The sequence below is a fragment of the Lepidochelys olivacea genome, assembly GCF_965140295.1.
Source record: "Lepidochelys olivacea isolate rLepOli2 genome assembly, chromosome: 2".
Lineage (NCBI taxonomy): Eukaryota > Metazoa > Chordata > Testudines > Cheloniidae > Lepidochelys > Lepidochelys olivacea.
The window spans coordinates 29,919,260-29,944,223 of NC_140412.1; the positions used below are offsets into that span (position 1 = coordinate 29,919,260).

The 24,964-nt window shown below is 39.3% G+C and overlaps 1 protein-coding gene across 2 annotated transcripts in view; it reads left to right on the top strand.

Moving 5' to 3' along the window:
• CSMD3 (CUB and Sushi multiple domains 3) overlaps positions 1 to 24,964 on the top strand; it is a 1,240,207-nt gene that overhangs the window by 581,193 nt on the left and 634,050 nt on the right. For both annotated transcript variants that reach the window (XM_084620231.1, XM_084620232.1), the window contains one exon: positions 12,116 to 12,237. In XM_084620231.1, coding sequence (XP_084476357.1) covers positions 12,116 to 12,237 — 122 coding nt within the window. The remainder of the gene's footprint in view (positions 1 to 12,115; positions 12,238 to 24,964) is intronic.

Sequence of the window (24,964 nt, forward strand, 5' to 3'; positions counted from 1 at the left end):
GCCTTGTGGCGGAAGCCCTCTTTGGACATCCACAGACAGTCTGACCCTTCAGAGAGCATTGGAGCTGGTACAAGCCATTGTTCCACAGCAAGATTCTGATTCTAGAGACTGGAGCCACTCCAGAGCTCAGAGAGATTCCTCCTCCTTTCAGAAAAGGAGTGAAGACCAGCAATGCGACTTTTCCCTTACTCTAGATAGAGCTTCGCTGTCTACCCAGATGGGATCATAGAAGATTAGGGTTGGAGGAGACCTCAGGAGGTTATCTAGTCCTATCCCCGCTCAAAGTAGGACCAATGCCAACTAAATCATCCCAGCCAGGGCTTTGTCAAGCCGGGCCTTAAAAACCTCTAAGGATAGAGATTCCACCACCTCCCTAGGTAACTCTAGATCAGCTAGACATCATCCTGGCAATTCTGGTACAGTCTGTGGGATGTCTATTGAGTCCAGTACTGATGACATCGGTGTCAGCTATTTTACTATCATTGTTACTAATGTTACTGTTAGAGACCTTATTCCTTCACTCTCCCACTTCCCTGGTCCTGCTTGCATGAACAGAGAGCAACAATACCCGAAGTCCGAAGGTGCAAACAATTCAATGTTTATTGGGGTGAATTTCCAGCAAGCTTAAATACAAGTTCCTTTTTCCTTATTTTCGAATCCCAACTTTCTACTTCTTTGCCCCTAATTTATATAGTAATATTCTTAGCTATACCTTAACCAATCATTCTACTGAAATTTAACTAACCAATCCTAACATATTGTAACATGATTATGTAGCCAATTATATCCCACCACCTTAATTAGTTTACACCCAGCAAAATTAATTATACAGCAGACAGAAACAATCACAGAACCAGACAGAGATTATACAGACAAACAATAGCAAAGTGGGAACTATAATGACAAAACAATACAGAAGTGAGGATTTCACGTCCCAGCTATTGATAAGTGAGTTCTTGCCAGACAGGATGCTATCAAATTAAGTTTCCTTTTACATTTTCTAGGCACTTCCCTTTCTCTGGAGGTGATAGGAATACAATCCTGTCCTGATAGTACCTGACAGCCCAATAGCACCTTATTTCAATGTGACTAGTTTGGAATGTGAGGATGTGACTGTTCGCTTCCTAGCTTATGGCTGCCTCTGCTGCTTAGCCAAAGGCCTTAGCCTAAGAACAGGGCCTCAAACTGTCACAGTAAGAGAAGGTCCTTACACCAGCAGACAGTGATTTTGATTCTTTCTTTCTTTTATACCTCTATAACTAGCCAAGTGATAAGAATACCCCTAAATTCTTAAAGTATAGGCCTTTGCAGACAGGCCTGAATATCTATATCCTAACGATTACCTGCATATTGGATTTCAGTTGAGGCTGGACATTTGCTGCTTCTGACTGGAGTGGCTCCTCTGTTGCTAGCAAACTACTTGGAAAGACCCTGAACTCCATCTTGAGGAAAGTCTCCTCTCTTGAGCTGCCTATCCTGCAGAGAGAAATTGGGGTTGTTCACAGTGAGCTGGGCAGGTGTTACCACAGGAGAAAACAATTGGCTCTGCTTCCTTCCTTTTCCTCCTTGCTGTATGACTCCATGGTGAGAGATTCCTCCTCTTCTGTGCCTAAGAATGTTGTCATAGTAAGATGGAAGTACTTTAAGTCAAAGTTGCAGAAACTATATGAAGCCTGCATCCCAAGCAAGGGGATGCAAACCAAGCTGGATGAGCAAGCATCTCAAACAGGTGATAAAGAGAAATCAGAAAGCCTACAAGGAATAGAAGATGGGATGGATCAGCAAGGAAAGCTACCCCTTGGAGGTCAGAAAGAAAGATAAAGTGAGAACTGCCAAAAGCCAAGCAGAGTTGGATCTTGCAAACGGAATTAAAATCAATAGTAAAAGGTTCTATAGCCATACAAATAAAAATAAAACAAGAAAGAAGAAGTGGGACCACTAACCACGGATGGTGGCGTGGGGATTAAATATAATCTATGCATAGCCCAACATCTTAATGAATACTTTTCCTCAGCTTTTAATAAAGCTAATGAAGAGCTTAGTGGTAGTGGTGTTTCTGTCAAATGAACAATTTCAAGCAATTAGCTTCTTGTGTCTGTCCATTCACGCCAATCCTTCAAGTATGATCAGTGTCTGCATGAAGTTGTTAGGCCATATGGCCATGTGCACTTATGTGGTTCAGCATGCATGACTGTACCATCATCCTCTTCACGGCTGTTTGAAGTTGGTATACTTCCCGAATTGTCAGTTGTTGGATGTCCTATTGGTGGATGGATCAGATGGATGGAACAACCTTTGTGAAGTTGTTCCTTTTGCCCATCCTCCACTGATCAGGACCACAGTTACCAATGTCTCCCCAATAGCTTGAAAGTTCAAAGTTTGTGGACAAAAAAGGAAGCTTCCTTTCATATCAAAGTCATGGAGCTTAGATCCATTTTCAACATGTGCCAGGTTTTCGGGCACAGATCAAGAGCACATATTCTCACCAAGAATACTGATGAGGAAAACCTCCTTCTTGTACCTGCTCACTTACCAGGTGCTCAGAATCACTTGGCTGATCACCTCAGCAGGAATTTCTCCCAGAATCATGAGTAGTTTCTGACGAGCAGCATGCTGAGGTCCATCTTCAGAGCATATGGCATTCTGACTATTGACCTTTTTGCAACAAATGACAGAAAGAAGTGCAGTCAGTTTTGCTGTCAAGTGAATCTCAGTTCAGGCTTTTTAAACTGAACCTTCCAGCTGAATTGGGGATCAGTATTGACATATGCTCTCCTTCCACAGCAATCTCACTCATTCCACATGGAGTTCTCAAACTAAAGCTGGATCAGGCCAAACTGATACTCATTGTGCCAGATTGGCCAAGACAATGATGGTTCTGTAGTTTTGTCAGTCTGTTTGACCTCCCAGATCTCTTCCCCTCTATTCCAATCTACTGACTCAGCACCATGGTCAAAATTGGGATCCAGTGCTGAGCACTTTGCATCTCATGGCATGGGTGCCGCATGGTTATCTGAGAAGGAAGGATGGTGTTCAGTAAGTTCTACTTAATAGTAGTAGAAAACACTCCACTAGGGCCACCTGTTTGGCCAAGTGGAAACCTTTTTTGGTTTGTTCAGTACCTTGTGGAACTCAAGAGAGGCTAGCCTGGATTCAGGACATCTTGAATTATGTAAGAACATAATAATGGCCATCCTGGGTCAAACCAATAGTCCATCTAGCTAAGTATTCAGTCTTCTGACAGTGATCAGATGCTTCAGAGGGAATGAACAGAATAGGTCAATTATTGACTACCTGTCCTGTCCCAGCCTTCTGGCAATCAGAGGTTTAGGGACACCCAGAGCATGGGGTTACATCCCTAAAATAAATTGTCCATCTCTTCTAATTTGTGAAAGAGGCAGTTGCTTTGTGGAACCTTAATACTGTGTTGTATTATGGACCTCCATTTGAGCTTCTGGCAATACGTTTTCTGTCCTTCCTTTGCCAAAAGACAAGCTTTCTTACTGCTATAATTTCTACAAGGAGAATGGATGAACTGCAGGCCTTAATAGCAGATCCTTCAGATAGGGCCACTTTGTCTTTGAAAAACTGCATAAGGCCGCATCCAAGATTTTTGTTTAAGATGGTTTCATTTTAATTAAACAATATGCTTACCTATATTCCTATGCCAAATATGGATGAACAGCACTTTCATACTTTGGATGTGAGACGTGGCATTTTGGCACTTTATCTGGAAAGGACTAAATCATTAGAGCACTGCAAATCCATGGATATCTGCTTTACATCCGCAGATATCCGCATATGTGGACCATTTTTGCAGATTGGATGCAGATACAAATTTTGTATCTGTGCAGGGCTCTATAAAACTTTTTATCACATTGGCTTTTTGTCTCCTATGCAAATCGGATGAAGGGTCAGAGGGTCTCCACGCAGACAATTTCCAGAATGATCATTTCCTGCATTATGATGGCATATGGGATAGTTCAGACTGCTGTTCCTCCATTCAAGGGGGGGCCCAACCAGCTTCCCTTGTGTTTCTCAGTAATGTTTCTATACAGGACATTTGCAGGGCCACTACTTGGTCTTCTATTCATTAAAAAAAAAAAATACTAGACGTGTTGACTGCATCTTGGTCAGATGCAAACTTTGGAAAAGCAGTCCTGTCACCTCTGTTTATATAGACTCCGAGCCCCACATCCTTCTGATACTGCTTGTGAATCATTCCAATTAGAATACACATTTGTAATCACTTTAAGAAGGAAAAAATGGTTATTTACCTGTATTGCAACAATACAATACAGTAAATGTGTTGTAAATAGTCATGGGAGGAGCTACATGGCCAAAGTTACTAGTGAGAAAAGTTCTTCAGCTTTGGTGCACTGGACACATGCACAGCTAACTGGAATACATGTCTGCATGCATATCTCAAAGAACAACAGTTACTGTACTGGTAGGTAACTGTATTTTGTGTTTTTATTCGGTTGCAAGAAAAATTTATATCCCCATATTTACCTCATTAAACTCTGGTTCAAAGAACTCAAAATCTGTACACTGTAAGCTCTTCATTTTTAATTTTTGAGTAAGCATTTTGACAGCCATTGGTCCTGAATATGACTCCATACTACTATACTGCTGCTGTAATATTGTTCTGCAAAATCAAAGCAGAGTTCTAGTTCTTGAATCCCCTTTATTGTCATGGGAAAAAAACATGAAGACATTTCAGTATCATAGAAGAGAACTTTGCATGTTGACTGGTTACACTGTGCAATAACAGACTATGAGGTTTACTTTGATTAGGTGGTTTGAATAATTTCAAAATGGTGAATATACAGTGATTCTCTTCATAGTCCACTAACATGCCATGAGCAGCATATTTTCTTGTATTATGTGTGTTTAAATCTATAGTGTTCTAGAGAAACAATGCTAAAAACCTATTTTGTTTCATCCCTATTTCTGTTTTATAAAACTTTTTCTATACAGGAAGTTATTTTGTAAAGTGTTACTAGGCTAGAGTGGGAATACTCATACTAGGTACTAGTCAGTGCTTTTTCAATGTTTTCAAATCTCTTGATCTGTTCAGTGTAACTGGGGAACCTGTAAATGTGCCCATGAACCTCTGAGGGGAGAGAGGCCAATCCTTAACTGCACCTGTCCTGGTTTTGTAAAAAAGAGAGAGGAATGTCCAGAACTTGGGATGAAGATAGCTCCTAGGACTGTCTTCTCACTTTCTTTCCATAGAAGATCAGAAGTTAGGCACTAGCTCAACATCCCTTAGCACAGATAGTCAGGAGAGGTAATATTTCAGGCTTCTCATACTAAACAGAGCTGAATTAGGGGAAGACTGTTTCATCTGAGTGAAACAACAGAACTGGGCTAGTCTGTACAACACAACTTAAATTGCTCTGTTACTGACATTCTTTCAAGTGCACCTTACTGTGTATGCAGACCACAAGGTAACCTGTGACTCTGTTTGCCATTGTTAAGTAGAGGAAAAGTAAGTTTCCATGAATCATAAGAACATAAAAGCTGTCCTATTGGGTTAGACCATGGTCCATTTTATCCAGTATCAGATCTCCAACAGTAGTCCATACCAGAACGTTACGGTGCATGCATAGAATAGGGCAATTATGGAGTAAGCCATCCCTGTCTTCCACTCCTGACAAGATCAATTTGTGACGAGGGAATTTGCTATGGAATTTGGTATAAGCATGTCTCTGTTATCACCAGGATGTGAGGGGTCTGACCTAGTGGTCAAAGCAGGATTTAGGCCAGTCAGATACCAGGAAGTCAGAGTACGAGACAGGCCAGAGGGTAAACTGAGAGTCAAGTGTCAGGAGGCAGGGAGGTTCGGGTTACCGGGAGATCATAAGTAGGAGACAAACTTGAAAGCAGAACCATGGATTGATAACCAGAGGCTGGCCAGGTCAGGATATCAGGAAGTCAAGCCCGCAGGAATGGGGGACACCCAGTCCAGAGAAAGGTGGATCCTAGTTACATGGGCAACTTCCTGTTCCTATGCTGGGTTTAAACAGGGGCTGTGGACCAATCAGGATTCTGCAAGTCATCTTCCGGAACTGGGCTCCGCTCTGAGTTCAGCTCCTATTCTGACAGCACTTAGCAGTTCCTGGGTGGCAGGTTGGCACCTCCTAGCTCTAAAGACCTGTGTCCTGTGGACTAGGCTTCAAGACCCCTGGTCCCTGGCAACCTCAAAATTGTAGAAAGTGTTAACCACTATGGAGGAAAAAGTTCTGCTGGATGAGAGCAGGGGGAGGGGAACAATGCAGGAAAAGTTTCCTCACCTCCAACTCCCTGTGTTCTCCAGGCCTTGCCTCTGTAGTACCTCACACATGGGTTGGGTAGCTACCTTAACAGCTGCAGTAGCTGTTGGTGCTGGGCTGAAGGCCAACCTGTCTTACCTATGGCTTTTGTCTAGAGATTAAATATCTAGGTCTGTTCTTCAGCTCCTCAGCCTATCAGCTGGTATCTCTGACTTCCTAGGCCAGGAAAAGGGTGGGTGCGGGGGGAAAAGAGGGCTCCAAATCCAAATCCCACATACTTTTGGCATCCAAAAAACTGAAACAAAAAAGTTCAAATAATTGTTGTTGAGGATTCTTTTGTCTGAAAATGTCAATTTGAAACTAAATTTTTCACCTTGATTTCTCCTTTGGACAAATTAAAAAAAATAATCAAAATTGAAAACTTGCTACTGGTTATATAGAAGGCAGAGTTGGACATGCCTGTCAATAGTGAAAAATCTGCAGTTATAGTAGATAGATGCTAGATGATCATAAACAGCTAACATTTGTTCAGTCACATGTGCAGAGTAGAATTATATATAATTACACATGCATGCGCACACTGTAATACCAGTGATATAACTTCTATTACAGAAGCAAAAGCACTAGTCTCTTGTGTGAATTGCAGAACAATTTACATAAGGAAGAAACAAGCATTACAAAAAGGCATGCTGTCTATACACTTCAATAAAAATAATTGTAAAATATTAATGAAAAAAATAACACAGCAGTTTAGTGTCTGAAATGTTTGCCAGTGACTGAGAGTACAGATCATGACTCTCCAGCCAGTTGAACATAGATAATTATTTATTCTTTTAGACCCTTATCCTAACAATCTCTGAGTAGCTTGCACTCTCCCCCCCGAACTCTTTTGGGATATTTCAGAAGAGCAAGTCTCCCTTTGGGTGCCAGCCAGTCCTTACTTTGCCATGACATTCTATTCTTGTTTGTAAGCTTCTCTTCATAAGCTTCTCTTCATGGAACTTTTTTTAAGACATGATATACTTCGTTAATGTTTTGTGATGGAAGGAGGCTCTGAAGATCATGTGTCTAATCTCTAAACCCTATAATGGCTATGATTCACTGAAGTAATTATGAGCATGCCTAATTTTCAGTACTTGAATACTTTAATTGATTTCAGTGAACATAGTCTCAAATTTAACATTAGGCACATGCTTAAGTTCCTTGTTGAAATGGAGCCAATGTACCTATTTCTCTGAACAAACATATTCCCAGTTGCAGTCTCTTCAGTTACTGTTTTTTGAGAATCCATTTCACATAGTAATTAGTCTGTATATTAAAAATAAAAAAAAATCTCTGATCCTTTCTTAACTTCATTTAATCTCCTATTACTTGTCAGGTGCATTGCCCTCTTAAATAGTTGTGTCATTCCCTTTTTCAATGCCTCTTGGAAAATCTCCCCCTCATAATCTCTTCTTCTAAATGGATATAAACCTACCTTTTCTAATGTTTCCTAATATTTAGGAATACCTCAGTCATTGATATCATTTTTGCTCTCTCTGTACCACATACAATTATTGAATATTCTTCATGAAATAAAGTCTAGGTTAGTCTAGACTCCAAAAATACCCTTTGTACCATGTCCTCAGTGATATCTCCTGAGGTATTGATTTCCCTGCTATATACATCTGTACTCTGTTTGCTTTCCTAACTGAAGCTAGATATGGAACTTTTATGAACAGTTTTCCTCTTCAGTGATGTGCGTCTTCCCCTTGGTATCAAAATGTTTTTTGCTATTTTCAACCCTATTATTCTTTATTTATACAGTAAGACTTAAGAAACTTATCAGCTCATGTTACCTCAATTTTTGTCCAGATCTAGCCTTCCACCTTTTCGGAACTGGTAGATCATACCTATATAATGCCATTTGGCATTGGCATACTTTTCTTGTATATTTATTATCCAGGATATTGGAAATAAGATCAAGTCTAACATAGGTGTAGACTCCAAGGGTGCTCTGGGGATCAAGCACTGACTGAAAATAATAGGGGGTGCCCAGCATCCATGAGGCACCAGTAGATGGCAGTCGCATGTACATGGTGTCCAGTGAAAGCCGAAGGTAAAAAGCACCCACCGGCAAAACCAAAAGTCAGCACCTGCGGAGCCTAACCAGCTGTACAAGTTGGACGGTACAGTCCGGTATGCCATACCAGCAAGATACTTATAGTTGGTACGGTGTACTGGAAAGACAGAGGAGGAGCAGAACATGAGGCCACCGCAGAACCATGCCCACAGCTCCTTTGGTGCGGCTGTACCGCCCCCAGTCGTGCCCCCAACCCTGTCCTCTGGTGGGGCTGCTGTATAGATGGAGCATGTATACAGCTGCATCGGAGGAGCTGCGGGCTTTGGGCTGCCCAGTGGCCTCACATTCTGCTCCTTTTGCCGCTGCAGTTCCAAAGCCTCCAGCACAGCAGAAGGAGGACAGAGCTGTCACCCCTCTCACGCCACAGGTAGCAGGGGTGGATCATGGGGAGGGGGATAGAGAGAGCGGGGGGGGGGTCCTGGACTGGGGTTGGGGTGGGGAGGAGTCACGTGGTGGGTCACATGAGGAGGTCATGTCCCCCCCCCGTTAGATGCTGCCTATCCCTTGTACCAGTAAGAAATTTATTCCACTTGCACCACTGAGCCTAACACAGAGCATTAATTCTCATCTAATCTATAACTAGAATCCATTGTTAACAGTGAATTTCTTATTTTTTTACTTATTCCCTGCAGTGCTGTAGGAATGAGCACAGAAACATTACAGCAAGTTAATACTTAGGTGAGATGGCTTTTGAAGTATGCCTTAAACTCAGAAGGGTTGTCAGGAAAAGTTTTCATAACAAAAATGTGGGATATCTTAAAAATATTAAGGAAACAAACTGTCTGCATTGTGTTTACTTTCCTTCTGTGTGAATGAGACTTGGCTTGTATATGAATCATTAAAAAAATAAAAGGAATATACTAACTTTGTATATTTTGCAAGAATTTTGTTTTCAATACTACTAAGTGGTAACTGCTCTGCCATCCCTAAAGATAATCACAGCTTTCCGAGTTCTTGCTTTTAGATATTTATTCAGTGGTTTGTATGCTCTATTTTTTGGGGGGTGAGGGAGGAGAATAATATAGATTCAGCTGATAGTTCTACATCAGATCAAGTATATCATAGTTAAAAATCTAACTAAATCTAAAAATCTGGGTTTTTTTCCTATTTGATTTCAGTGGGATTTCAGAATCTGACATATGTCATAGCCTTTTATGTGGTACTGTGTCTAAAACCATCTTAAAGTGAAATTGAATAATGGCTCTACTGCTTTATATTTGCATTCTCAAAAAACTAGGACTCCCATTTTGATGATCCCTTTTTTTTTTTTCTTTGTTTGTCCTCAGCCAAGAATTCTGTGTTGTTCTAATCTGTGATGGTTTTGTCTATTTTATTTTTTGGGAGTCATCCGTGTTTGAAAGGAGCCTACTAGATAAATACAGTTATGAAAGTTGCAGACGAAAAAGATATATTAAATCATTTACTCCAGATTCTTCAATTTTCTTGCCATGCCACCATATTTTGATATAGATATTCATGACATTTGTATAGATTTAGACATATATGCAACCTATTAAATTACAAGAGAATGTGGAGGTGCAATTGTGTGTGGCATTGGTTAATTAACAAATAAAAACAATGTTTTCATATAGTTATTTTGATTTATAAACTGTTTAAAGCAAAATGCACCTGACCCAGGTTATTGGTGACTTTGACAAAAAATATATAATATTATATTTATGCAAATTCAGCTGATTTGAAACAGGTGATGCTGAAGGCTTAAATAGATTAACAATATTTTACCATGACTTCCAAGACTCATGTCAAACCCATCACTTTTCCACAAACCTCTAGCTGATATTGAGGAAAAGGAGCTTTGGAGACCATCATTTTTGGTTGTTATAGAAACTACAATAATTTCATGATAATGATTACTTTCTTGTTAAGAACATTGAGCTTGTTATAAAATATCTTCTTCTTTCTTTTCTTTAGCAGTAGTGTTTTCAAAATATATTCTTTTGCAGAAACATTTTCAAATACTCTGTGTGCAAATATAGCTAAATGAGCCATGCTGGTCACATGAGTCAATTAATCAAAGTGGAGAGAACAATGAAGTTATACTTATAGTTTTTAGATATTATTTCTAAGTTTTAAAGATGGTTCTTGATATAGTAAGTAATCTTTTTGTGTAGATTTGCATAGGAGAACAACAATTGATGTGAATGAAACTTGGAGTGTGTGTTCAATGAATCTATTAACTTGATCTCTTACTCTCTCACATTTGCTGAGTGACATGCATACTGTAGTTAGTTACCACTGGAAATGCAGATGGAAGTTACTGCAGGAAATGTAAACAGGAGTTGGATTCTCTAAGGTTGGAATAAAGAGTAGGTAATGAACAGTGTGTGGACTTATTTAGTATCTTAGTAAACCTAAGTTTCCATTTATGAAAACCTCAGGAAGAGATCTGCATCTTGGAACAAGCTAGCTTTGATTTACTATCTACCCTTGCCCAAATTAGCATGCTTTGTCAAAGTGTAAGCAAATTGTTTGACAGATTCACCTATCTTAGTCAAAATTTAAATCAGTGAAGTGAAATGGTCTGCCAGACTCCAGCATGAACAATTATTTTTCTGCTTCTGCAGCTTGCTCACTACAATGCTACAGGAATCAGCACAGAAACATAACACAAGGCTCAGATATAGCTGAGGTTGCTTGTCAAATGTATTGCTTAACCCAGAAAAAGGTTGGTGAGGAATATTTTCAGCACAGGTATACAAAATGTCAAAAAAAAAAAAAAACAAAACACAGACACAAAGCCTATATACACTATCCATGAGAGGCTTGGCTTGTATGTTGTTTAGGGTATGCTTATTCACAGTGCAAAATCCTGGCATTATGGCAGCCAGTGACAAAACTCCCAATTGACTTCAACAGGGCCAGGATTTCACACACTAGGTAATATAGCACCTTTCTCCACAAATGGTTCCATTGACTTCAGGGAATATTTGTGGAGTAAAACGCTACTCGTCGTGAATAAGGGTGGCAGAATCTCATCCTAAACAGAGAAGACAAATCAGTTAATGTTTCATATTTTGCTAGAAAACTGTTTTCACTACTACTACTACATCTAAATGTAAGATACCCTGCTCTATCTATAAGTAGTCACAACTGACTTTTTAAAAAAATACATTTACTTAGTAGTTCACATGCTCTGTTCTTTAAAAACTGGTATAGCTTACTTCATATAAGGGCAGAATCTACAGAGTCCCTTTGAAAGATCTCATTGTTGCAACCATGAATGTAACTCCAACAGAGATAACAGCAATAGATGTGCTAGCATGAACAAAGGACAACTAATCCTCAAAAACACTCCAGTAGTAACAGTGTGCTTTGTCGTTAAGTCTGGTATATGAACACTTCTCTTTACAGGTATTTATTAAAAGTAATGAAATAATGTATTTATCTTTCTCCATTATGCTGCTTTATTTAAAATAAATAGAATGGTTACTTTGTATAATCGTGGTGCACTCTCTTTTAATCACAGCTAGTTTGTTTTGTGTGTTTTCAAGTGCAATATCTTGAACCTTAGAGTGTGTGCATTTTACTTGTGTCCCAGAATAATGCAACACAAATATGATCATCTTATATTGCAATGGGTATATTGTTAACTGGTATTTTAATCCTTTGCATATTTTAATGAGAGAGAATGTTTTATGCATTTGCTGTACATGTTTCATGCAGGAATTATAAGTTAAACATTTTATTTTTGCAGTAAAGACTTGTGGATCTAATCTTCAGGGACCCAGTGGCACCTTCACATCACCCAATTTTCCATTCCAATATGACAGCAATGCTCAGTGTGTTTGGGTCATCACAGCTCTAAATCCCAATAAGGTAAGTTTAATACTTAGTGCTACTTTAAACAAAGCAACAGTACAAAAGCATGCACAGACCCTAATATTTATTTTCATATTATTTATTACTAAAGTGCAGTTCGTATTTCTTTGAACATTATTGGATATGTATGGACAAATATTGAAAGAATGATGAATATCTGAGAGTATTTTGCTTTTTGTTTTCCAGTAGATGCAATCTTGTTTTTGATGTAATTCACAGTTTCCACAAAAGTGATACTTAGTAGAAAAAAGTTATATCAAAACAATAAGGGTCCAATTTTGCTGTGACTTACAATTGGAAGAGTTGTATGACATGAAAGATACTGCTGTATGGGTGGTTGGGTTGCAGAATCTGTGATGGCATCGCTGGGGTTCTGACATTTGGTGAGTTTCATTTAACATGGGGAAGTGCAAAAGCTGAATAACTGTATGATTGACTAATTGAACCACTGTACTGAAACACATGCCCAGGTAACCAGTGCCCTAGGTATCAGTAGCTAAATTCTGCTCACATGTACCCCACTGCAAACCTGTTGACATGAATCGATTTGCACTGATGTAATAGAAAAGAAATTGGATATGTATCTCTAAGTGACACTCTGTTGAGGGGCATCTTCTTTTGTGATAGCTATTACAAAGCTGGATGTGCCCCTTAAACCACCTTTATGTTACTTACTCTGCCCCATACCATGGACCCCTCAGCGAATTCTTTGTGGATTTGTGGTTCTGCAGTGCAGAGAGGACAAACCATGGGGGGAGGGGAGGAGGTAAAGCTAGCAGTACATTTGTTACATTTGCTAAACTGCAGGAAATCTTCAGAAAAGATAAGTTAATATGGCCTTATTTTTTTTTTATCTGCAAGGAACACTTCACATTGCAGAACCTGGTTTAAAGTGGGTTTCAGGGCACCTGTAGGAACAGAGTCATTTGCAGGATGTTTCCATTAGAGCCATGCTGTTAGATACCTAGGTAAGGGTGTGAAGCTCTGGAGCTGAAAGTAGAGGCACAAGTCTTCTGCATACATGGTTGTGATCTCCAGTGGATCTCCCCAAGATCCTTGGGTGAGATACTTGTTCGTTCCTATGAGAGGAATGCTGATGCAGGTGTAATGGCGTTTGGGCAGGGATATGGTAAAATGGGATCCTACCTTACCCTAAGTTATCTCGGTGGGATGAGAAGCAATAAGTCTCTTACCACCCCAGGGATTACCCAGAGGAACAGGTTGGGCATGGCTCCCTGCCTGTGAGAAAGGATAAGACACTAGCCTAAAAATAGGAAAAAAACTTTTTAGCAAGTTTCAAAATATACTAAGGTACGTCTTCACTACCCACCAGCTCTATGGGTAGTGATTGATCTATCGGGGATCGATTTATCGTGTCTCGTCTAGACGTGATAAATCGATCCCTGAATCGATGCCTGTACTCCACCTCAGCAGGAGGAGTAAGCAGAGTCGACAGGGGAGCTGCCGCAGTCGACTTGCCACTGTGAGGACGGCCAGGTAACTCGAACTAAGATACTTCAACTTCAGCTACGCGAATAGTGTAGCGGAAGTTGTGTATCTTAGTTCGAAACATCCCCCCCACATCCCGTGTAGCCAAGGCCTAAGCAGTTGAAAGATTTTAATATGTACTAAAGCAATCCTTATACTACTTCCTACACCCAAAGGAAAAGACATATTAAACTATTTACTCTATATGTATGCACATACAAAACCACTTTAAATACTAACAGTCTCTTTTGAGGGGAATCTCTGCTTTGGTTTGATAGTTCCAGAAGTGGGGTGTGATGAAGATAATGTCCCACCCACTGGGTTATGGCTTTATTTGGAGTTACACACAAATTATCACAGCAATGTTTAGATGTTCCCCCCCCCCTTTTTGTGCAAAACCAAAATCTTCCCCTAAACCAGAGAGCCTGGTTCACTAAATGTTGTGCCATGGTAGGCTTTTGAGAATGAAGAAGACCCACCTCCCAAGGGAGTGAACGCACCAGATGAGTACTCACTGGGGGGGAGTGGTCCCCTTCCCTCTCCCACCCGGTAGTCAAGGGTCTAATGAAAAGGAAAGAAAAAGAGACAAGGAAAAAACCCACCCTCTTTTGAACTCTGGATTCCCCTGCCTGTTGTGACGTGTGGCTGCCTTTGTCCAGGGCTGTGCACATCTCATCCAGGTCTTTGCCTCAGGATGGGACTGGAAAAACCTCCGTAGAGCTGGCTGCAGTTACCTCTCAGGCATCATCACTTCTCCCTGGACTCAGGGTCTGCTAGGAACTTCCCATCTCTGGTACTAATTATAGTTCCCTGTGAGTGTGTGGATCATGTTGCTCTCCTTGTCAGTACCCAGCCTGGGCCGGGAAAGCTAATGATCCAACCAGTGGACCACTTCAATAATGAATCCTGGTCATGTGGTCATTTTGCACATATGCTAAGAAGAAGACAGCTCCCTGCACAGCTAGTCTCAGGGGAGGATAGTGGTCTCCCATACCTTGGCCCCTCCCTGCTGGTTCACTTCATCCCCTTCACTGGGGTCTCTGTGACTGTCTCTCGGTCCCTTACAGTGTCTCTGATCCCCAGGTTGCTCCTTACAGTCCCTGCTTGTCTCTAGTAGTGCTGTTCTCTCCCCTCCATGGGGCCCTGCCTGGCTGGATCTGTCATCTTGTTCATGGTGGGTTCCCGCTCTCCCCATTGACCGTCGCCCCACTTGCTGGCTCTCTTGGCCCCGCCACTGTGTCAGTACACAGCTCTCTCTGGCCTCCCATGCTGCTTTGCTTGTCCTGGGTTCAGGCCTCAGCTTCCTCAGATTGAGTATAATCTTCAAAAGCTCACAAAGCTTTTTCACTCAAACATTCTAAAACACTTCTCCTTAATTAAGACTATTTTCCTGCCAAATTTCAGCTTCTTCCTCTGAGCTATTTTGACATTAGAGCCGGTTTAAAAAAGAAAAAGTGGATAAATGTTTTATGTTTTGAGACTGTGTATTACTTCTCCCCCCCACCCCCACCCCATCACACTCCCACGTCCTTATACTTTTGATCCCAACTCTATGAAAAATCACCTTTAAAAGTGTCAAGGTTCCTTCCCCACTCTGAACTCTAGGGTACAGATGTGGGGACCTGCATGAAAACCTCCTAAGCTTACTTTTACCAGCTTAGGTTAAAACTTCCCCAAGGTACAAATTAATTTTACCCTTTGCCCTTGGATTTCCACTGCCACCATCAAACTTTATCTGGGTTCCTGAAAAAACGGAGTTTGGACACGTCTTTCCCCCCAAAATCCTCCCTTCAACCCTTGCACCCCGCTTGCTGGGGAAGGTTTGGTAAAAATCCTCACCAATTTGCATAGGTGACCACAGACCCAAACCCTTGGATCTTAGAACAATGAAAAAGCATTCAGTTTCCTTACAAGAAGACTTTTAATAGAAGTAAAAAGAAAAGAATCACCTCTGTAAAATCAGGATGGTGAATACCTTACAGGGTAATTAGATTCAAAACATAGAGAATCCCTCTAGGCAAAACCTTAAGTTACAAAAAAGACACACAGACAGGAATATTCATTCTATTCAGCACAGCTATTTTCTCAGCCGTTTAAAGAAATCATCATCTAACACATACCTAGCTAGATTACTTACTAAGTTTTAAGACTCCATTCCTGTTCTGTCTCTGGCAAAAGCAGCATACAGACAGACACAGACCCTTTGTTTCTCTCCCTCCTCCCAGCTTTTGAAAGTATCTTGTCTCCTCATTGGTCATTTTGGTCAGGAGCCAGCGAGGTTACCTTTAGCTTCTTAACCCTTCACAGGTGAGAGGATTTTTCCTCTGGCCAGGAGAGATTTTAAAGGGGTTTACCCTTCCCTTTATATTTATGACAAAAAGAGATTAAGTTTAGGAAATTCCAAACCAAAAGGTGAAAGTCAGATTTTAGTGTCTGAGAATACATTCTTATAATGGAAACTGTTCTATGGTTTTAACTATAGCAGTCACTGCCATTACTGCTGTAGGCCTAGATTCAGCAAAATGTGCATGTGCTTAACTTTAAACATATTGGTAATCCTACTCTTGTTCAGCAAAACCATTAAGCAAATGCTTAAGTCTCATTAACTTCAATAAGACTTAATATGCTTAAAGATAAAGACATGCTTTAGTGTTTTTGTAAATAGGAGTAGGGTTACTCATGCTTAAATTAAGTATGTGTTGAAGTGCTTTGGTGAACCAGAGCAGTGATCTGGAATAACTGTTTCACATCATTGGTATATGTGATACGTCTGGAATATCAGTGTCCTGGGCAAACTCTTAATTAAGCAACATATTGGTAACCGTTATGACCTTAATTATACAATATGATCTGTAAGTGAGTACTCCTGCATTTGTGTAGAATCCCAGTAAAGTCAGTTGGATTCCATATGGGCGCAGACTGTGCTACATTAGCAGATCCCAGGGTAGGATGAGGGACAATAGCTATAAAACCTGTTTATACTGGTGTCTGATTTGGTCTGAAAACATTGCCCTTTGCAAATCTGACTGCAGGCATTCAACTTTGTTCTAATTTAAACTAGCTGATACATAAAACTATTCTGTGTAAACCACACTACCTCTGACTGGTTTTTAATATCTTAAAGTTAATCAGGGTTTGGATTGATCAGTGCTTTGACTGGAGGGGAAGAAACATTTACTCATTGGTAAGTACTATAGAGACAATCCAGGAGATTGTATTGAAGACTGTGCCAAGGTCAAGGAAAATGAGGAAGGAGGAACTATCAGCAGTAGAAAGAAGAGGTTATTAAAACTTACATACATAGTGGTTTTCATTCTCTGCCAAAAAAGGAAATTCAGTGTTATTTTTGTTGGGAATAATGTTGTGAGAGCAGTGAATCAGTAGAAGAATGCATTTTAGCACTTTACTGAGAGAGAAAAAATCCAGTGGTTAGTAATATTCATCATGGTCATTAATTTTATTTTTAAAATTCTTTGTTGAAAAGAATACACACAGAGTATCACAGTAATGATGGGGACTGTGGTACATTTCAGAGAGTTGGAAAGCTTAAAAAATGATTCAGTCTCTGCTTTTACTTAATTATGAATATTTGTATTGTGGTAGCACCTAGGGGCTCTGATTAGGTACTGTTCAGACACATAATAAAAAGACAGTCCCTGCACGACACACACTGCGTCCAGGGTGAAGATAGTGTCCTAATATCATTCAGCCCCTTAAAAAAAGTCCAGAGGTACATGGGGAGGAAATCTGTCTGCTTGTCACATAATTAATTTTGTCCACTTATTTCTTTGACCAGTTTTTATAAGTGCAGATTTCTAGCCCTATAATGGATATAGAAAAATCTTGGTGTCCCAGCATCCAGCCTATTAATTATATATTACGGCTGCAGTAATATTTCTTTAAAAATCAAGGATGCTTATGGCAGTGCTTGGTTGTCTGCTCGAAGATGATCATTGAAGTTATTTTGAAATGTAGTTTTGGGGGTTTGTTTAATTGATAATCTTAATTTTAAAAAAAACTGAAACAGTGTTGTATCAGAATCACAAATTAGTCTTATCTAGCTACAACTTTTTGGACAATTGTTCAATTTGAGATTTCTAGGAGTGCAGAGTTAAAGATAATGAGGGAACAAATCTGAAGAAATGGGTGATAGATGAAGAACAGCACAAGTGACCTTAGACTGTTACATGCTGCCCAGGAGTATAAGTGCAGCCTGTGTGTGGTTATCAGTGTGACAGGTAACAGGTGCTTGCTAGAGGAGTAAAAAAAAATTGAGGAAACTGCCACGGAGTGGAGTTACAGGAAAGAAGATGAGTGAGTGAGCCTGGGGCAGTTTTATTATATATACCAGTTTCTGTGTGGCATGTACTGGAGGGTTACCATTTATTAAGCTAATCCTGGCAGAATCACTGACTTTACCACCTATCCAATTCTGAAATGCTTTTCCTGAGTTCCACTAATGTAGCCATATTGTCCTGGATGTAACAGATAATAATACTTGCCCCGCAAGAATGCTAAGAGGCTTAATTTATTAATGTTTATAAAGCTCTTTGAGATCTTCAGATGCTGTAAAAATGTGATTACTACTACTAACAATATATAATAAAATAATTTATTTATTATAATGCTAATATGACTTTAATAGTTGATATATTTTGGCTCCAAGTAGCTCTCAGATGACACTAGAAAGTGAGGTCAAGTTTCTAATTAAATCCAGGGTTATAATTAGGACTAGATCATCATCATCATGCTGATTAATTGAACTGCACAAAATGAATGAGAGAAATAAGCCCTCTCCACCTTTTGAGGGCCACAGAATAGCATAGCTCTATGCACAGTTAAGGTAATACTCAACGTGATTAAGGGTGAGAGAATCTGATTTACAGGGGGCATCTTTGCCATGGTGTTTAAATTCACATTAAACAAAATGAGAAATTTGTAAGAATAGCGTGATCTTTTCCTCCCTTATAAAAGACAGAAATAAAAGCAGTAATAGAAAGGGAAATAAAGGTTCCTTTTTTCAAAGTATCCTTTAGACAGCTGTGATGAGGTGCCCAATGTTTATACAATTTTACACTAAGTCCACCAAGGCCTCAAGTACTAATTGATCTTTTGATGTTTTAGGACCTCTTTTGTTTCATCAGTTGTTATTAGATCATTCAAAAATATTCTGAGGCAAATTGAATAGACTTAGGAGCTAAAAAAAGGAAAATTTAGCCCTGGTGTAAATGGGCACAAGTTCACTGACTTCATTCTTATGCCTGGGTTGAACTGGGTTCTAAGGATCTGTTTCTCTCCTGACTAGCTTCAATGAGGTATGCACCGGAGTTGTAGCCATGCCAGTCTCAGGATATTAGAGAGACAAGGTGAATGAGGTAATATCTTTTATTTGACCAACATCTGATGGTGAGAGAGAAAGAAACTTTTGAGCCACACAAAGCTGAGTAAGCACTCTCTCTCACCAAAAGAAGTTGGTCCAATATAAGATATTACCTCACCCACCTGTCTCTCTAGCTTCAGTGATAACAGTTCCTTGTCAACACAACACAGATTTGAGAAATATCTTCGGTTCCAGTAAGCCAGCTGCCTCCAGACTTTTTTACTGCATTACAGTTGGCCCCTCTATCCACATTGTTAACCAAATGCACCAGTCATTTCCAACCATTATTTACAGTGGAGTAGAACCATACCTTTTGATAATATAAGACCACTACAGGACCATTATGCAAAAAGGAATTAAAGGCTGTGAGAACAGCACATAATTTCTTTTGGGCTGCATTGTCAATACCACTTCTGGCCTGATCTCAAGTCTCTTAATATCAGTTTCTAATGAAAAGTGATTTCTTACAAAATCTTCTGTCTTAGCAGCAGTGTAAGAGATCATACATACTTATTGTTCAGCCAGAGATGGCAATGACTTTAATATCAGATTATATGGTTTGAGAGGTAGAGGTGGAGAAATTAAATAAAAATCAATTATAAGGAAGGACCATGTGGATGGGAGTCAATGTTAAGTCTTATTGATCTGGGTACACAGGAGCAAAGATATAAGCTTCACGAATATCTGGTGCATTGTTGCTGTACAGATTTTTGCATTAGCATTCTCACCTGGAATCTGCTCTGGGCAGCTTATCTGTTCCATTATTAAGAATATAATTAAAGTCACCCCTAGAAAAATCTGAGGTGACAGATCCATAAATACTAACACAGATAAATAAGAATTCAGGATATGTGGGCATAAGTAGTGAATGTAGTATAAGGATGGTTGATAACCTGGATGATAACATACTTGCCCTTGTGGCTGGAAATAATTTTTTTCATTTTTATGAAGGAAACCACTTTATGGATTGGAATGTCTGTTCCATATGTTTTGGTGTTATAGGACAAAGCAAGAAAATGACTTTCCCAGCTTCATCTCAATTTCAAATGCTCCAGTTCAGTTAAGTAAGTTTTCTATAGAAGAAATTCAACAAAGTTATGACAGTTTAGATATGTGAGATTCTTTTGTTCACCATAGGAGAATAGAGATCCCTAACACTTTAAATATTTTATTGTGAGCTAAAATTAGTGAAATCTGAAATGTCTGGGATAGGTAAAATGATGCAGTTGAACCAAAAGGCATGGTGTTTCCCGTGGATGGCACCTGTCTTATTTGGGTCTTGTCATCACAGACATACCTCATGAATCACTGCTTAATATCGGAGTCTTATGACTCAAATTCAGGAACTCTGGAATCAGTTTTGAAGACCTGACATCTAAACCATTATTTGGAGTTCTGCATGCACTATCAGACACAGCCTATATAGAGATATATGTCACAGTGTTGCTCTGTTATATATTCTTTTTTCTATTCTTTTTTTAAATCTCCGGTATGTAGGGTGAAACCTTGACTCCACTGAAGTCAATGGTAAAACTCCCATTTGGAGAACTTCTGGCCCCATTGAAGCCAAAGTATTTTAGCCCAGTAGTTCTCAAACTTTTTTTCCACTTGAAAATTGCTGAGGGACGCGGCAGACCACTTAATGATCTTTCCAAATGTTGTTTGTGCCGTTAGCTAACTATTGTAACGTGTTTTAGATAAAAGCACTATATAAAAAAAAACCCTTAATAATAATTAACATTTTTTGTTCTACAAATAAAAGCGCACAACTCATATTTTAATATCAGTAGTCTTATCTTTCTAATATGAAGTATGTGCCCTCTCTCCCCCACTGGAGTAGCCCCCGAACTGGGGCTGGGAAGGAGTGGGGGGTCTCTCCCTGGCAGCCGCAGCCCTGGAGATGGGGAAAGTCGCCTCTTTCTCTGGCTGCCGCAGCCCTGCACATCCCAAATTCCCCTCACCCCCTCTTCTCACCCCACTACCCTCTCCTACCTACCCCTTATTCCATCAAGGTCACCACCTCATCTTACATGTGCATCTTCTCCAGGGTCTAGGCACCTAATTAGTAGAGCCATGCCTTTGCGTCTCCACTAATTAGGTGGGTGGCTCTTCATTCTCTCGTGTGTGGCTGCCCAGGCGCGCAACTTAGAGGGAACTATCTGTGGACCACCTGAATGGAGCTTGTCCGTGGACCAGAGTTTGAGAACCTCTGTTTTAGCCTATTGTATCCTAAAGAACAGAGACAGATTTTGCTCTGCTCCCTAAAGGTGGTGCATCAGGCCACAAGAGGATCACCTTATTTAGGGGAATCTCTGATTGTAAGAGCTAGTATAACAGCTCTGATGCCATCTTTCTCCTGTTTAGGGGTAAGGGCAAAGAAAGGGGGCATGCCCAGTATTTCCCTATGGTCTGTTAATCTTGAGTTGCCACATTGGATAGTCAACACAAACTAGAACAATCTTCAGACTCCCCTCAGTTTCACAGCAGGACCAATCAGTGCACAGCTGGCCCAGAACTACAAATCCATATTTACAATACCGTCTTCCGAGGTGTGCTGTGTACTCCTCTACTGCAATCAACAATCTACAGGGAATTTACAAATCTGTGTACTTTTCAGAATATAATTTTAAAGTTACCTCAAAGCAATTACTGGGTTGGCAACTGATGCATTTTATTTACTTTAAATGTATTTATAATTTTAGAAGAGATTTAATATTTTCATTTGCACTGTAAGTGTGTATGTGTGTTTTGTACCTATAACTGCATCTCCCAAATATGTTGCTACATAGTTAGTATCTACAAAATAATGTACATACATTAGGCATAAAAATATATCTATAAAAATTAGATAGAGGGGAAGACAGCAACTATGAGGCATGCCAGGCTGAAAGAATCTTTAAAATCTATATATTCTGATTACATATCTAAAAGGTCCATTCATCTGTTTCTTGCACATCATACTGTATCACTAAATACATTACTCCTTGGCTCCCAAGAAGTAACTCAAATGAAAACCATGCTGTATGTATGTGGAGAAGTGTGATATACCAGTACAGACATCTTCAGTGACTTTTTTGGTATGAATAATTTAAGCTGCTGATAATATTTTATACCAGTGAAGTACAAATCAAAAGAATTCTTTATTGCGGGGGGGGGGGGGGAACCTGCTGTGTGAAGATAAAGAGTTGGTATATTTTATTAATATTTCTACTATGAGAAAGAAACAAACAAATTTATTAATATTTAAGGCAACATTATATATATATATATATATCACCACTAAGTTCTGCAAAGTGGTCAAGTAAAGATAATAAAATTTGTATACAAATGTACTGAGAGAAAGATGAAGACATAAAAATCACATGAAATATCTTCTCAAATTTCTATATGTGTGTGTGTTAAACGTTAATAGGCCTTCACCTCTACAGTTTCTCTGAGATGGTTCTTTTTTTTCCTTCATGAAAATTTCACATGTATATGTGTATGTCAGTCTGTCTAGTACATGTGGTAATGTAAAGTGTCAAAGCTAAAATCCCTTTATTAATATCTTTGGATTTTCTTTGATAAAATTTTCCAAAACCATTCAGCATCTCTCAAATGGAACGTATGTATTTACAGTTTTTTGCACTGTGATAGCCTCATGACACATATCTCATTTTCATAAGCATCCAAGGGTATAGTAATTATAGTCTTACAACAACACATTCATATATTGCAGGACACGGTCTGAAAGAGCAAACAGTGAGTAGGCAGTTTGTCTTTTTACTCTGACCAGGTGTCTGTGGCATGCAATTTTGTTCACGAATAGAGGATGCCTTTGAAGGCACACTACCTCTGAAAAACTTGATCCAAAATGTTATAAGTAGAGTTCCAACAGAGTGTCTGAAATATTATTCCAGAATACACTGCCATCTTACAGTGTCACAAGTATGCTGCAGTTGGTCTAGTGTACTCAGCAGAATATTTAGTTTGTCAGTTAGTGCCAGATTGTGAGCCCCTAACCCATTTGGTTAGCAGGAGTAATCCTGTTTACTTCACTGGGACTACTCACATGAATAACTGCTCACCTGTGTGAGTAAGGGCTTCACAGTCTGGCCTTGAACCTCATTGTATCTGTTTCCTTGTCTGTAAAATGGGGAGAACAATACTTAAAATAAATACCTCATGGGATGTTGTGAGGATTAATTAAAGTTTTCAGAGTGGCTTGAAAGTACAAAATGTTGTTTCTTTTATTCTGACATGGGGTAATGAGATATGATACATTTACATTTAAGTGCATTGTAGTGCTACAATTTGACTAAGTTTTAAAAGCTGAAAAAAACATGATCTCTGTCTTCACTCTTCCTATGACAAACCAGCTGCTTGTGTAACAGTTCCTCCCATTCAACAGATGGAGCCAGAGTAACTAAGTTTTGATGCCATTGCATTCATTAGGTTCTAGCCAGCTTTTAGACTTGAGATGTTCCATTTTTCAGTGGGTGGGGACAATTCTCTTTCCAGCTGATTAGCTGAAGAGTAAAAAAGTGTTATCTTCTGCCTAGGAAAGACCCAGTCACACTTATGCATGCAGCGTAAGTGAGGCACCATTTCAGACACTGGCAGGCATCTCATAATCCCAAACTTCCACATCAGACCTTACGTGCACTAGGCAATCTCTAGCAAGTGTACAGTGTACATTCTGATCAATGATAACAGATAAATAACACAGGAGACATTCACCTACTTGCTTTAAGGAGTGGGGGATTTCAATTTCCTGCACTCAGTATCTGCAGCATCTAGTACTAGCACTGCTTGTATGTATTCAGTTCACGTACAATATAGCAGTTTTTGCTAGAGCTGATTACAGCCATAGTCCCACGTTCTAAGAAATTAAATTACCATCTCCTGAATTTATAGAATTATTATCATCACGAAAGTATTTTACACTGTTATAAATGTTGGCAGACTTTTTGTACTGCACTGGTTAATGATAAAAGCCCATTCCATATGTTCTATTGTTTCCATAAATGGAGGACTAACTGTGTCTACTGCTGCATCTGATATAACCATCATTGCAGCTGTTCTTTAACCTTGTTTCAGAAAACTGGTACTTTTATGTTCATTTTTTGTGGCATAAAATAAGTGACACACAGAGCAAAATTCCAGACATTGTGAAACATCCATGATGTGCCATTAATATGCATGTGATATAAAAAAATCAACAAAATAAAATGAAATAAATTATGCACAGACTTGTAGAGCATAACAATGCACGGGGCATGGAGGACCATTGAACACAGGACATTAGCATTAGCAACAGTTTAGTATAGATGAACTTGATTTATGATATGTTTCAAATATCCTACAAGACTTGATATACTTACTTACCACATTTTATCCCTGGTTTATATTCAGAGAAATTTAACTGGTTTCTGTGTTTTAAGTAATCATACTGGTTTGTTGTGTTCCTCTGCATTAACTTCTCCAGATTTATAAGACTCATTGGTACTGAGTTAAAAAGACTGCTTCCAGCTCTGTAGCAAGGTTTGGTTATAATCCTGTTTAGGTAAATCAGCTGCTAGCTTCTTAATATACAAGAATAGTTATAATACTAGAAGGAACAATCCTCTTATATTTACATTGATGATTTTCTGGAAGTTGTTGTGAAACTGGATCTAGAATAGTGCAATAATTTATATTTCTTCCAGAATTTTAAGTGAAGGGTGGGTCGGTATTTGTCCTTTTGTCCATTGGAATTATAATTTATTGTTATGCACAATTTAATGCACCATTTTACAGCTTTGAGAGAGTTCTAACTTAATGTGAAAAGTATTTGAAATAAGAAGGAAATTCAAGATAATTGAGAACTTTAAATTT